The sequence below is a fragment of the Chondrus crispus genome, genomic scaffold, assembly GCF_000350225.1.
Source record: "Chondrus crispus Stackhouse genomic scaffold, scaffold_87, whole genome shotgun sequence".
NCBI lineage: Eukaryota > Rhodophyta > Florideophyceae > Gigartinales > Gigartinaceae > Chondrus > Chondrus crispus.
In genome coordinates this window covers 88,602-101,469 of record NW_005178788.1, presented here as the reverse complement: position 1 = coordinate 101,469, position 12,868 = coordinate 88,602, and the positions used below count along the sequence as shown (strand labels likewise).

General features: G+C 57.0%; 2 protein-coding genes; both read right to left on the bottom strand.

Annotated features, from left to right (window-relative positions):
• Nucleotides 1–303: 303 nt before the first annotated feature.
• CHC_T00007820001 (hypothetical protein) lies at nucleotides 304–564 on the bottom strand. Its single transcript, XM_005711612.1, has one exon. The coding sequence runs from the start codon at nucleotides 562–564 to the stop codon at nucleotides 304–306; it is 261 nt and encodes an 86-aa protein (XP_005711669.1).
• Nucleotides 565–10,817: 10,253 nt separating this feature from the next.
• CHC_T00007819001 (hypothetical protein) lies at nucleotides 10,818–12,122 on the bottom strand. XM_005711611.1 is given in 2 exon segments: nucleotides 10,818–10,913; nucleotides 10,914–12,122. 1 exon segment carries the CDS (start codon nucleotides 12,120–12,122, stop codon nucleotides 10,914–10,916), a length of 1,209 nt encoding a protein of 402 aa, XP_005711668.1. The 3' UTR covers nucleotides 10,818–10,913.
• Between the last annotated feature and the right edge of the window lie 746 nt (nucleotides 12,123–12,868).

Below are 12,868 nucleotides of genomic sequence, written 5' to 3'. Positions count from 1 at the left end.
GAGCATGATGATGATGCGCTACAGCGGCCACGACGAGTGCGACAGCTTTCTCCTCCAGAGAAAGAGGTGGCATGTTTGAAGACAGGTGAGAGAAGAACAACTCTAGCTGCTTTGGTAGGCTTGCGATCGGGTATGATCTGGTTGGGTGGGCGGCTGTATTGTGGACGACGGCGGTAGCGTGTGCTGCATCTGACCAATCTGGAGATACTGTAGCCGCAGGAAGCACGGAGCCTGACAAAAGTTTAAAAATTAATGCAGCATTAAAATTGAAGACGTCACCCATACGATCCCTACAAATATTTCTCAATCGGATGGGTGCCTCAGCAAATTTGACCGCGTCACCCCCTCAACACTACACTGTACAAGATTAAAGACTGTAAAGGTTACTTCCCCACGCACGCACGCACGCACGCACGCACGCCGCGCAGCCGAGTTAAGAAAAGCCCTCTCAGACTGGGCCATGTGCATGCGCGAGGAGGCGTTGCTGTACCTTCCATGCTGCATGGATCTGCAGACCGTCCAGACTCTGTTCCATTTCCGAGGAGTGGAACTATGAGATGGCATTACAGTAAAAACTACAGCAATGTGCTTCCGATTTTAGTGAAGAACTCAATAAAAACGGGGCGAGGGAAAGGAAAAACGAGAGGAAAGTCCTTTGTTAGGACTGGCCCTTAGTCGACCCTCCGTCGTCGCAAGAAATAAACTCGCCATCGAGGTGTATCCATCGAGGCACCGACTTTCAAAAAGTATACCCAGCTTTACCATAGTTGCCACAACAGTGCACGATGCCTTGCGCAACTTTGCGCTTTCCACCAAAAACCCGCTAGACGTAATGTGGCATCGGCGGCAATCACCTCCCATGTGCATTTAGTTAGAGAGGCAGTGCGGTACAGGTTACAGGCTGGGACTTGAGGGCTACAGCGAGTAGACAGGCGCCTTGATTTGCTTTATCGGATACTGAGGTAGTGCTGTGTTTGTGCCGCCTCGGTATAAACGCGCGAGGGAATTCAGCTTGAGTGCAAGGGTACTGAGGAACGAGAGGGGGGAATGGATAATGTCGTGAGGGAAGGGCAGGCAAAGGGCGATGCGCTAGGAACGAGGGTCGAGGAGCTAAAGATGGAGGCCATGAGGATGAAGGAGAGCATCGGGGCCGAGGTTGAGGAGAGGAAACTGGACGCAAAGAAAAGGGAAGAATGTCCTGGAAAAGGGGCACGAAAAATTGAAGGAAGTGGAGAGAGAGAGAGAGGAGTTGAAGAAGGGGTTGAAAGACTTCAGGATCCAGATGCAGATGAACATGCTAGATGCTAAGGCCGCAGCGAAGCTTGCAGTCAAGGTGAACGACGAGATCCTAATTAAGCTGAAGAAGGAGACCGGCGAGGCGCACGAGGAGGCTGCCAAGGCCCTCGAAGAGAGAGAAGAGGAGCTAAGAAGAAGAACAAGTGGAAATGCAAACCGTAGGAGTGTTACCAGAGGAGGTGCTTCACTTGACGCAGCATTGGTCAAACGACAGCAAACACACATCTAAGATTTGGAAGCCCAGCTCGCAAAGCCCGAGGAGAACAAACTGGCAGAGTCGCAAAAGAGGGAAAGGCTACAAGCGAAGGCAGATGACCTCCAAGCGCAGGCTGTCCGTGTACAGGAGCTGTACAACGCCGACTGTACTCCTCTGCCTATTTCACTTCATCGTAGCGCTATGTCCACACTTCTCAGCCCCGCCCCGCTCGCGGGCGACATCCGTGCACCTCCAGGAAGACGGAGCAAGACAGTTACACCATCTGTGCGTGCCGCGTACGTCACACCTTCTATGAAAAGAGGGGCCGATGAAACCAAATCCGAGTCTAGAAGCCGCTTCACCGCTTCTCTGCCTTTCCGACAAGAGAATGACGATGAAGATGAGGTCGAAGATGCTCTTCAAGAGAGTCGGCTGCATGAAGCAGAGTAGCAGGACGATGGAGAAGATGCCCGGGTTTTGCTCCAAAGCGGAGGGGCAAGAGCAAGGTAGCAACGGCATCTAAGCCGCGCTCAACGGCCCGTCAGAAACGCCGCACAATAGAGGTGGAGGAATACGCATTGGGCGGAACAGAAATTGAGGACACTAGTCTTAAAGACGTCGGACAATGCGCGGATGATGATAGTACCCATCCGTCTCAAAAGCGCATCGTCCGAAAAGGACACCAAAGACGACCCTACGGGAAGGCGAGAACCAAAATTGAGAGTCGTTCTGACAAGATCCCGCCAGCGGAGGCCTCCGTAGGAAGACTGCAGACATGACCAGCAGTCCATTTCATCCCCTTGACCATCTCCCTTCTCCCCTGGGGAGGTTCTACGGGGGTGGAAAAAGGCACAACGTGGATTGAGACGTCGGGTGTATGAGGAGTTCTGTCAAATGAGAATGAGCGATTCTTTTTAGACAGAGCTATGATTATCGCGCCCCCCTTAGTGATAAACCTCTGTGTATGGATATTGTTGTCTTATACGAACTGCACTCTTATTCGGAGGTTGCACTGTATCGGTGTCGGTGTTGAAGGGTAGAGGTCGGTCCATGGACATGGGGCGTGTCTTGGAACGCCGAAAAGCGTTGGGGAGGAAGGCAGTTAAGAATTTGGTTGCATCTGTGACGTAGCAGTCAGAAAACCTCAAATAAAATTGTAATTTTTAAGAGATGGACCATGACTGTCCAATCGTCTTGTTCCGCTTGCGCGCCGTCGGTTGTGGTGGCGGACTCGCGTTTGTGCGGTTTTCTTCACAAAATTAGAATACTGTAGAGGCACAAGCTCAACAGGGTCTTCTTTCCCCGCCGATTTCGCCGAGCCCGTTCCCTCGGCTGTGGTTTCGCTAGAAGCAGATAGGGACAGTAGGAATCTCCACCGCCGCTGCGCATTGACTGGCTTTTGTGGCTTCTAGACCCACCAGAACGAGAGCTTTTTTTTGGCGGTGCAAAAATCCCAATCTGACTTGATAAAGATGGTTTTATTATTATGTCCTATTTTAAAACCTGTCCTATAGAAAGGGCACCCCCCGTTACATGTCCTCTGCACAGTAAGTAGCCCCCCCCTCCCTTCTTTGATGCCTACTGCCCCTCTCCGAACTCCCTCATGCATCCGTAGACAGTGCAGGACTGGTCGGTTTGTCTCACTATGGATAAGAGTGCTCAGCTCCTTGTCCAGAATTGACCCCTTTTACTCCTTTGCCGAGCTCAGGAATGGCCAAAAAATATTTGTCTGATTGGTAAAAGCGTTGATTTTTCATTTCTGGAAACTGTCCAGAATTGAACCAACGAGAACGGTACTACACTAGTACAGGGGGGGAGGGGGGGTCACCCAATAGTGCCTAGTTTAGCAGTGCCTCTCTCTATATAGTGCTATACTTCCCCCCTTGTCACGTGGTATTGTAACATACCCACGTGTCCACGTGTGAGATGTATCCATGCTATACCACATCACGCTTCAGCGGCGTCCAACTCTAGCTAGTTTCAGGCATCGTTCCGAAGCTCATGCGTTCATGACGTTCAGATCCGATCCACTTCCCCCCCCCCCCACCCCGCCCCCAGTGGAGAAGGAGTCGGATGTAATTGTAGGAATAGTCACCGACCCGATGGATGGTCTGCAAATAAGTTGGCTCGGTCGGGCAGAGAAAACAATGATGGCACTAACAGTGGTTCCGACAGGCGACGCTATCGCCCCATACCTACTGCTGTTAAGCTCACGGAAATGTTTTTGGGGCTGGAGAAATTGGCGTATGAGTGCAATGTACAGGAAGCAAGTTCTATGCTACGACGCGCGAAGAAATTATTTCTCAATGCACGGGCCCAGGGAAGCAGATCACGAGAGAGGCAAGCAGTGCTGGGCGATTATCTATGACTAAAGCGTATCTACGCAAGCATTATAGGGGTCCATATTTCCTCCGTTTCACTCTCCGCTAGTAGTGCCACTACTGAATAGTGCCACCTTCTGGCATGTAGCAACGGGTGGCACTACTGCGTGTATCCCACTGTATTGCGCAATATAGGAAAGGTACCGTTGGACACAGAAACACATACACCTGTATACAGTCCAGAGAGTAGGAGTAAAATTTTGGCACGGTAAGGCCATGCGACATCGCTTTCCGGATCAGGTCAATTTTGAATACCTGTATGTAGTTTGCTCACCCAGTGTGTGGGAGAGTGCAAGGGTTTTCGAGGGCCTCAGGGTCCGTCTTTGCCAAGCGGTGCAAAACGGAAACCGTGGCAGTATGTTTGCTCGAGGGTACAGGGTACGGGCAGCTCGACAACTGAGGAGCGCGTGGTTAACTGATCCCGGTCACCATTTGTGAGAAAAGGGCAAACAGCTTACGACAGATCTTGCAGGGCCATCAAATTGATCTACATGATCATGAATTGCTAACCTGAAACATACCAAAAGGGGGTGGCACCGCAGGGCCCGGATTTGTACTGTAGACCAGGCGGGGCCAGGAATTTGTGAAGCGGGATCAGATGAAGCAAATCCTAGATTTCATTGGCATTTGTCGCACTGTAACTTGATAATCTTCAGCTCTTCTGATGCGTAGAGTGTGTATTAGAGTACAATAAGGGTGGCCTTAGTTTGCGTAGTATGTAAGACGCACCTGGAATATGAATGTATACAACAATTTTGCGGTATACACCCAGTTTCTAGGTAGTATTGTACCGTACTGCAGTATTGTACGTGTAGGTGCCTGGAACTGAGGCGAGCATCATTCCGTCTTTTCAAATAAACTTTTGGTTGGAGAAGCGAGTGCTAGGGCTGTACGAGGCCAAGCAGCATGGGCCATGATTGGTTTGATGGCAATTCTGTATCTTCTCATTCCCTGCTCTACCCACACGCTCACTTCGACTTCAAAACCAATCCATGATAAGCAGTAATGTACAACAATGCGTACTGGCAACGATGTGGGGCGTTTAGACATGCAGTGACTACATTCCCCGAGATTACCATGTTCCTTTACACACCTCTTCTTTCTACGACCACAATACTGTAGCAACATAGAGCTGCGGGAATACAGTGCAAGCCAGATCTGTGCATCGATTTGCGGCTTGTGTTCATCAATTGAAGATCAAATTACGCGACCTTGCACATTGCCCTCCTCGACGAAGCAATTCCCCTCTATCACGTAAATTGGTCTACGGTACTCTATATTCGCTGTATATTCGCTTCTTCTGCCACTGTTAGTGGAAATACATCAGAAGCACCCTGCCGTTTGTATGAAGTAAGGTAAGCTCGCGATTACAGCATCCGCTTATTCGAGTACCTCCCCTTACGAGAACAAGCTGCACACCTGCGATTTGTGAACATTCCCCAGCCATTCCTGACCGCAGCGTTGTTGTACTGTATCACACCCTATTCCTGACCCTTGTGTGGTTCATTTCTGAGGACTCTGCTTCAAACAGACGACACTATTTAAACGCGGCGGAGGCCCCCTTTCAATCCCGGCGCCATCCATCCTCACAACTGCCCAGCTCTTCCGGCGCTCCACGCGACGACGACTTCTGCGCAACTTCACTCTCACGATGAACACCTCCTTCCTAACTCTCCTCTTCGTCGGGCTCGTGCTATGCCTCGCGCGTAGCACCTCCGCGGCTGCGCCGTTCCTCGCGGGGGTGCGCCAAGACGGGGCGCCGCGCAACCTGTTCCTGAGCCGGTGCGTAGGTCGCGGGCGGGCGGTGAAGATCTGCCGGCGGCGGCGGAACGGGTTCTGCCGCCCTGTGCGCTGCAGCGTCGGCAAGCGGCGCGGGTTCCGTTGCCGCTGCCGGCCTGCGCCATCCCCCTCCGCGATCAACATCATGCCCAACGCGGCGTGCGTGCCGGGCGGGGCGATGAAGTGCTCGCGCGGGCACACGTGCTCGTGCGGCGGGTTCTGCCGGCGCACGGTGCGGCTGACGGTGGAGGCGGTCGGGGACGACCGGCTGCAAGTGTTCACGTGCGGGGCGCAGATCGCGGCGACGCCCGGGTTTAACAAGCTCGCGCGCATCACGTACGAGGGCGCGTGCGACAATGTGATCGTGCGCGCGGTCAACTTGGAGCGCAACGGGACAAGGCGCAACGTCGTGGCCGCGGCCGTGCTCGTGACGGAGGGGGACGTGGTGTACGGGACGGCGGCGACCGTGGAGGGCGTGACGCCGATCGGGGGCGTCGGGACGTTCATGCCCGCGGCAGGGTTCGAGACGAACGCGGCCGACTTTGACTTCTCCGCGTGGACGCCCCTGGTGCCGGTGGTGCAGCTGCTGACGGCGTCCAACTTCATGGAGCTCGGGGCGCGCGGGGCGCGGCCCGTGTGCACGTTGGCTGGTACGGCGCCCGCAGGGGTGTACGGGTTCAGACTGGACGCGCCGTACTGCTAGGGGGCGGGTTGGAGAGATGTTGCAAGCGAGGAAGGGAAAAGGGTGGCGGGGGCTGGGGTATGTAACGGCGGCGGGAAGTAGCGGGGTCGGGTACGCAGCTACGGTACGTAGTGTTGAATACGTGTATAGTAGGTGCAACAGAAATGAGATGCTCCCAGTACCGGTGCAGTAAAGTGCGATTACAACGGGTATGCTCCTGGCACAGTAAAGCGAGATTACACGGTAGAGTTGATGAATCATGGAATGGGTATGCTGCCGGCACACAGTAAAGCGAGATTACGGTAGAGCTGAGATGCACGGGTTTGACTGACGTGTAGGCAGTGGCAAGCCACGTAGCGGCAAGCTACGTAGCGGCAAAAGCGGGTGCAACATACAGTACCAAAGGGTACCGTACCAAGGGTACTGTAACAATACAGTGACGGTAGAGTTTGTGGTAAGAAGTAGCGACCAGAGTGTAGGCTACAGTAGACACTAAGTGTCGCAAAAAAGAAAAGAAAAGGGGGGAACAATAAAGGTTAACCGGCAGGACCGGGCGAATGAGGGGAATCGCGCTTTTTATTGTCGTGGCTTCGTTTTTGTTTTTCGCTTGTCTTGGCAGCTAGTCTGCCTCGACTCTTCCCTTATTTATACTACTTCAGCCAGGTGCTTTGTCCTCTCCTCACGTAATGTTTTGCACTATCGAAGCATTTTTAGGAGAGGATGCACTGCATGTTGACATCTGAGATTATTAAAATGCTCCCGTTGTTGTGCATTACATTAATTGCGTTGAGGTGCATTTTATTCGTCCTGTATGCGTCACCGTCATACCATAATTTCCCACACTAAGATGCTCTTAGAATAGACTCGCGGTAGAGATAATTTGTTGAGAAAATCAGAAAGCGAGAATAGAGATTGGGGGCGTCTATTACTTGGCGTAATATGAGTGGTAGATGGCGGACGTCCGGAACAGCAGTATACAGGTCGGTGCGACAGAGGGGAGTTGCTCGCTGTAAACAAAGCGGAGATTACAGTGGAGCGACTGAAAAGCAAATGGGTTGCTTTCAGCGTTGCTTTCAGCGGCGGAGCTGTATACGGGGGCGTTCCACCGGCGTTCCAAGGGACCCACGTGGGAGGCGGTACGCACCGTACAGTACCGTGTAAATTACGCCGGGGGAGCGCTCCTGTGACGTGAGGCCGGGCGAGGCCCGGGAGGCCGGGGTGTACAGTACCGCCTTCTTCCGTACACTCCCTTCCGTACACTCCCTTCCGTACATGACGTAAGGCAAGGGTAAGTCCCGCAAGGGTAAGTCCCGCAAGGGTAAGTCCCGCACCATCTCGAGTCATCTCCCGGAGTCACATCTTTCGCGAGTCACTCCTTCTCGAGTCACGCCTTCTGGAGTCACATCCTTCTGGAGTCTTCTCCGTCACACCGGCGTGATCACAAACCCTGTTGGGCCCCACACATGAATTCGACACCTAAAGTTTAATTTAAATGTACCATGGTCATTTGATGCCACCTACACGTGTACACACGTACACGCCAGTCCATTTGATACTGTAGAGGATGCCCGTATCGTTGCCGTAAATTTAATGCAAAGCGATGCAACGTCAAGCAGCAGTGCGTGGGACGTGTGATGATTTGCCCATCACCGAGAAGAGAATACTACGGTACCGGTACTGTACCCAAAGGTACCAGAAGGTAGAGGAAAAATAAAAAAGACACTCGGAGAGAACAGAGCCAAACCCAAACGCCCACACGCCTGCCTTACACCACCTCATCCGTCACACACAGACGGTTGCCCAAAACCGTCCATCACGCCCATCACGCCCGGCAGTACGCCTTTTTGAACACCTCGTCCGACGTCCAGAACTCATTCACGGCCCTCTTCGCCACGCGACAGAACCCCTTCTCCCTGAGCAACTTCTCGCACCGGTTTCCCCCGCCCGCGAAGCAGCTGCTGCCCATCTCGATCACCACCACGCGCACCGTCCACTCGCCCCAGTCGAACGACGTGAGCGCGCGCCACTCGCCGCCCTCCACGTCCACGCTCCACAAGTCCACCACCTTCCCGAGCCGCGCCCTCCGCGCCAGCGTCCCCATGCGCTCGCACGGCACGTCGTACGTCTCCATGCTCCGAAAGTGCCTCCCCCACGTCTGCACGTGCCGCCTCGTCATGTCCCGCACTGCCCCCGCCGCGAGCCCGTCCCCGACAAACGCCGCGCTCCCGCCGCCGCGCTCGCAGACGGCCGCGAACAGCTTGACCGCCCTTTTCCGCCGCCCGCCACGTACCAGCCGCACAAAGTTCTCCACGCTCCCCTCCACGAGCAGCCCGCCCCACCCGAGCTGCTCCTCGAAGAACAGCGTGTTGCTGCCGCGCACCCCGTCCCCGGCCCCCGTCTCGATGAACGTCCCGTTCGTCTTCAGCGGCGCCCGGAAGAACAGCGCGTACGCGAGCTCGTCCGGCCGCCCCACGTGCGTCCACCGCTCCACGCCCGCCGCGTCGCGCCGCGCCTCGAAGTGGTCCTGCCCGTGGAACCGCGCGGACGCGGGCCGCGCAGCCTCCGCCGCAACCGCGGCGGCGCGCGCAGACTCTAGACCCCACTCGCCCGCGCCCGTGCCCGCAGACGCCTGCAGCGCACGCTTGATCGAGTGCAACTCACGCAGAGACAGCTCCCCGCCGTCCGACGGGGCCGCAGACCGCAACGACGGCATCCCGCACACTAGCATGCCCGGCGCGAGAAGCAGCCCGGCTAACACGGCACACCGCACGGCGGCGCGCGGGAACGGCATGCTGGCGGGGAGGGAGTCGCACGGGGAAAGGCCTGGGGCATCGGATAACGCAAAAGTGGGAATCCGTGGAGACACTACCCGTGTACATATACGTACCTTCTAGGTAAGGGAACGTGTGCATGTTGGCGTCGAGTGAATGGCCACGTCAGGGCGGACGTGGCTGATGACCAGGGTTGGAATTAAAAAAAAAAGTCTCCTAATTCGCATACGTCCTCTCTCTTCCGCTCCCTTCCCTTGTGTCTCTTGCTTGACGCTCTCTATTTATATACAAAGTACATGTCTCACTGGTACCAGCAAAACACACACGCGGCGCTGCGGTCAAGAAGGCGCCACACGACGAAGCTCCTTGCCGTCCTGCATTTCCTTCTCCATACGTCCAATCGCAAAGTACAAATACGTCCCCGCCATGACCACGAACGCGCCCACAAACACCATCCCGCCGCCCCTCCCCCCGAACCACATCGCGCTCATCACCAGCAGCACGGCAGTCGTCGTGGTCGTCGCCAGGTTCTTCACGACGGCGTCGGCGTACTTGTACACAATATTAATCGCGATGCCCATCCACGCGTTGCTCACAACCACCAGCACGGCTGCCGTCCCGTACCCCTCGAAGAACGCCGGGCTGTGCGCGTCCGCGGTGCGATTGCGCAGGAAGCCGACCATATTGAACGCGGCGCCAAACGAGTAGAGCAGAACGTTCTTGGTGGCCAAGCTCGCGCCGTCAAACTGCTTGACGACGTGCTCGTTCCACACATTCGCGACGCTGGAGTTGAGCAGGCTGATGACGAGCACTGCGTACGTGGGCGCGGCGAGGTGCGGCTTCCCCGCGCACGCGTCGAGCTGCGCGACGACGAGGCCGCACATCTGGACGAGGAGGACGAGCCAGCGCGTGGGCGAGAGGGTGAAGCGGCGCCACGCGTACATGAGCAGGGCCGAGGCGATGGTGGCGCCGGACTTGATGAGGGTGATGGAGCCCGGGTCGGCGCGCGCGAAGAGGAGGAACATGAGGGCGTTGTTTGCGCAGTAGAGCAGGGCCAGGCCGGCCATGTGGGCGACGAGGCGCGGCGAGACGTCGTCGCGGAAGGCGGCGTGCGCAGAGGGCAGGGAAGGGTGCGAGCGGGCGAGGTAGAGGAGGGAAAGGAGGATCTTGATGGTCTCGGAGAGGACCAGCGAGGACTGCGGCGAGTAGGCGTAGCGGCCGGAGGAGTTGGAGAGCTTGAGGACGGAGGAGGCGAAGATCTGCACGGCGGTGAGGCAGCCCCACGCGAGCAGCTTCGTGCGTAGAGGGTAGTCGCGCGCGCGCTTGGAGGGGAGGGGGCGGGTAATGACGCGCATGACGGAGGCGGGGGAGGCGGGGGGGGAGGGAGGGAGGGAGCGAGGGGGGGAGCGAGGGGGGGAAGGGGGGGCCGGCATTGCGAAGAGGAGGAGGGGGAAGAGGGAGTAATCGGGTGCGGAAGGGAAGGGAGGTGGGAGTGGAGAAGGGTTCTGGGGTTGAGGAAGGGGATGGAACAAGGGCCGGTGAGGATGACGATGGCCTGGTTCCCCCCCCAGCTGCTGCGGCAAGTCTGTCAGCAGGGCAGAGCGGGGATTGGTTGTATCTCCGCGGCAACGAATCCGCGCGTTCCGGCCAACCCCATTGGTCGCCACCATCATCTTATCGTTATGATAACTGGGCATGTCTCGGTCTTACAGTAATGACAGTGCGACTAGTGCTTTACTACAGTATCTGCATCAATGCGAGTTGCTATTTAAACAATTAAAGCCAACCCCCCCAACACCCTCCCAACTCTACAACTCCTCCTTGCCCTCCTTCTTTCGTTGCTTCTGTTTCCGTTTCTCCTCCCGTTCCCTCTCCTCCTCCTCTGCGGCCTCCTCATCGTCCCTGATGATCGCTTCGTCTTCGTCGCCGACAAACTTGTATGCCATGAGCGCACTCTTCTTGACCGCGTCGTCGATGTTGTTCGGCAGCTCGGCGATGCTCATGTGGCCGCCGGCGAGCATACCAACCACCTCGAACTCCTCCGTCTTCATCTGCGTCGTCGCCGGCGCGCATACCAGCAGTCGGTCCTCCTGGTACCCGTCCTGGTTCTTCAGCTCTCGCAGCGTCGTCATCAGCTTGAGCCGCGAGTCGCCGCCGTCGTACACCGATATGTTCTTAAAGTTTGGCCCCAGGAACGACCTGTGTCCGATGATGCCCTTGTACATCACCAGGTCTGCGTTTTGCGGAATCAAGCTCAGACTGCCGGCGCCTCCTCGCAGCAGCACGCGCGGAATGCCCGACTGATGCATGAAGCCGTAAAAGAACACCATGGCGACGGTGAAGACCAGGTGCGCGTAGCGGAAGTTCCTGGATGAGTCCGGGCCGAAGATCGTGCCCGCGATGCACACGACGCATGGCGGGATCAGGGACATGAGCGAGATGACGCCGAGACGATCGTTGTTCTGGATGACCTCGATGAGGAGCCCCATGAGAAAAGTGGTCTGGATAGTGTCGAAGTAGGTGTAGATCTCCTCCTCCAGCTCCTTGGTCATGCCCGCCTTCTTCGGCTTTCGCTTCTTGGTCTTCTTTGCGTTTGCGACCTGCTTCATCTCGGACATGAGCTCCTTCATGGCGACTTTGAGCCCCTCGTACGACTCGCGCATCAGCACGATGAACAGCGGGCCCAGGATGGCTGGTAGCGACAGGAACATCTGACCGGGGGACGTGTTCATTGCAAGCGAGGAGATAAACTTGCGGTTGGCCACCTCGTGAAACGCGTTGATCGGAGTGTACACTAGGCTCCCCTTGTACGAGAACGGCAAACCCTTTGTGCAATAGTCGAGAAACATGTCAAAGCTGGTCATGACGGTGCCGCCAAAGCGCAGCTTGAAAGTACCAAAGAAGACCGAGTCGACCGAGACCCAGATCGAGGCCCAAAAGGCGAAGATGGCGGCGCCCTCCAGCGCGGCGCGCACGTACCTCAGCGGCTGGATGCCAGGCTTGCCCCACAGCGACATGAGGTAAATAATCGGGGTGAAGGCAAACCAGGCAAAGGCGGGTCGCAGAAAGACACCGAGCGCGAGCGAGGTGGCGCTGAGCCAGAAGACGGGCCTTGCGACATTGGGCTTCCACCCGAAGCAGGCGGCGACCAGTCCCGCGACGCAGAGCGACTCGAGCGCAAAGTTGGTGTTGCGGGCCATGCCGAGCAGGGTGGTCCAGGACGAGGCGTAGGTGAGGAGGGCCCACGGGGCGTTCTCGCCCTCGTACACGGCGAAGGCGCGGACGAGCAGGGCGTCGCCGAGCAGGCTGAGCAGGAACATCCAGACGCGCGGGGCGTACATGGAGATCAGGCCCATGTTCATCGGGTCGCAGCCGTCGACGACGCGGGTGCAGAAGACGTTGACGCCCATGAACGGGATGCCGCTGGAGACGAAGGCGCCGACGATGGAGCGTGTGCGGTTGACGTCGCCCATGCCGGGCGGCGGCACGAGCACGGCCGGATCGAGCCCGCCCACGTTCATGGAGGGCAGGAGGGCGACGGCGAGCTGGTCGACGCCGTCGGCAAACTCGGTGCCCTCGAGGATGCCCGGGGTGACGAAGATGAGGAAGAAGCGCAGGAAGACGAGCAGCGGGTACCACGGGGTCGAGAGCAGGGTCTGCAGGACCGGGGCGCCGAGCGAGTGCGAGCCGATCGCGGCGGACGGGTCCGGCGCGGGCGCGGGCGCGGCGTCGCGCGGCTTGCGCACGCGCTTGAGCTTCTTCG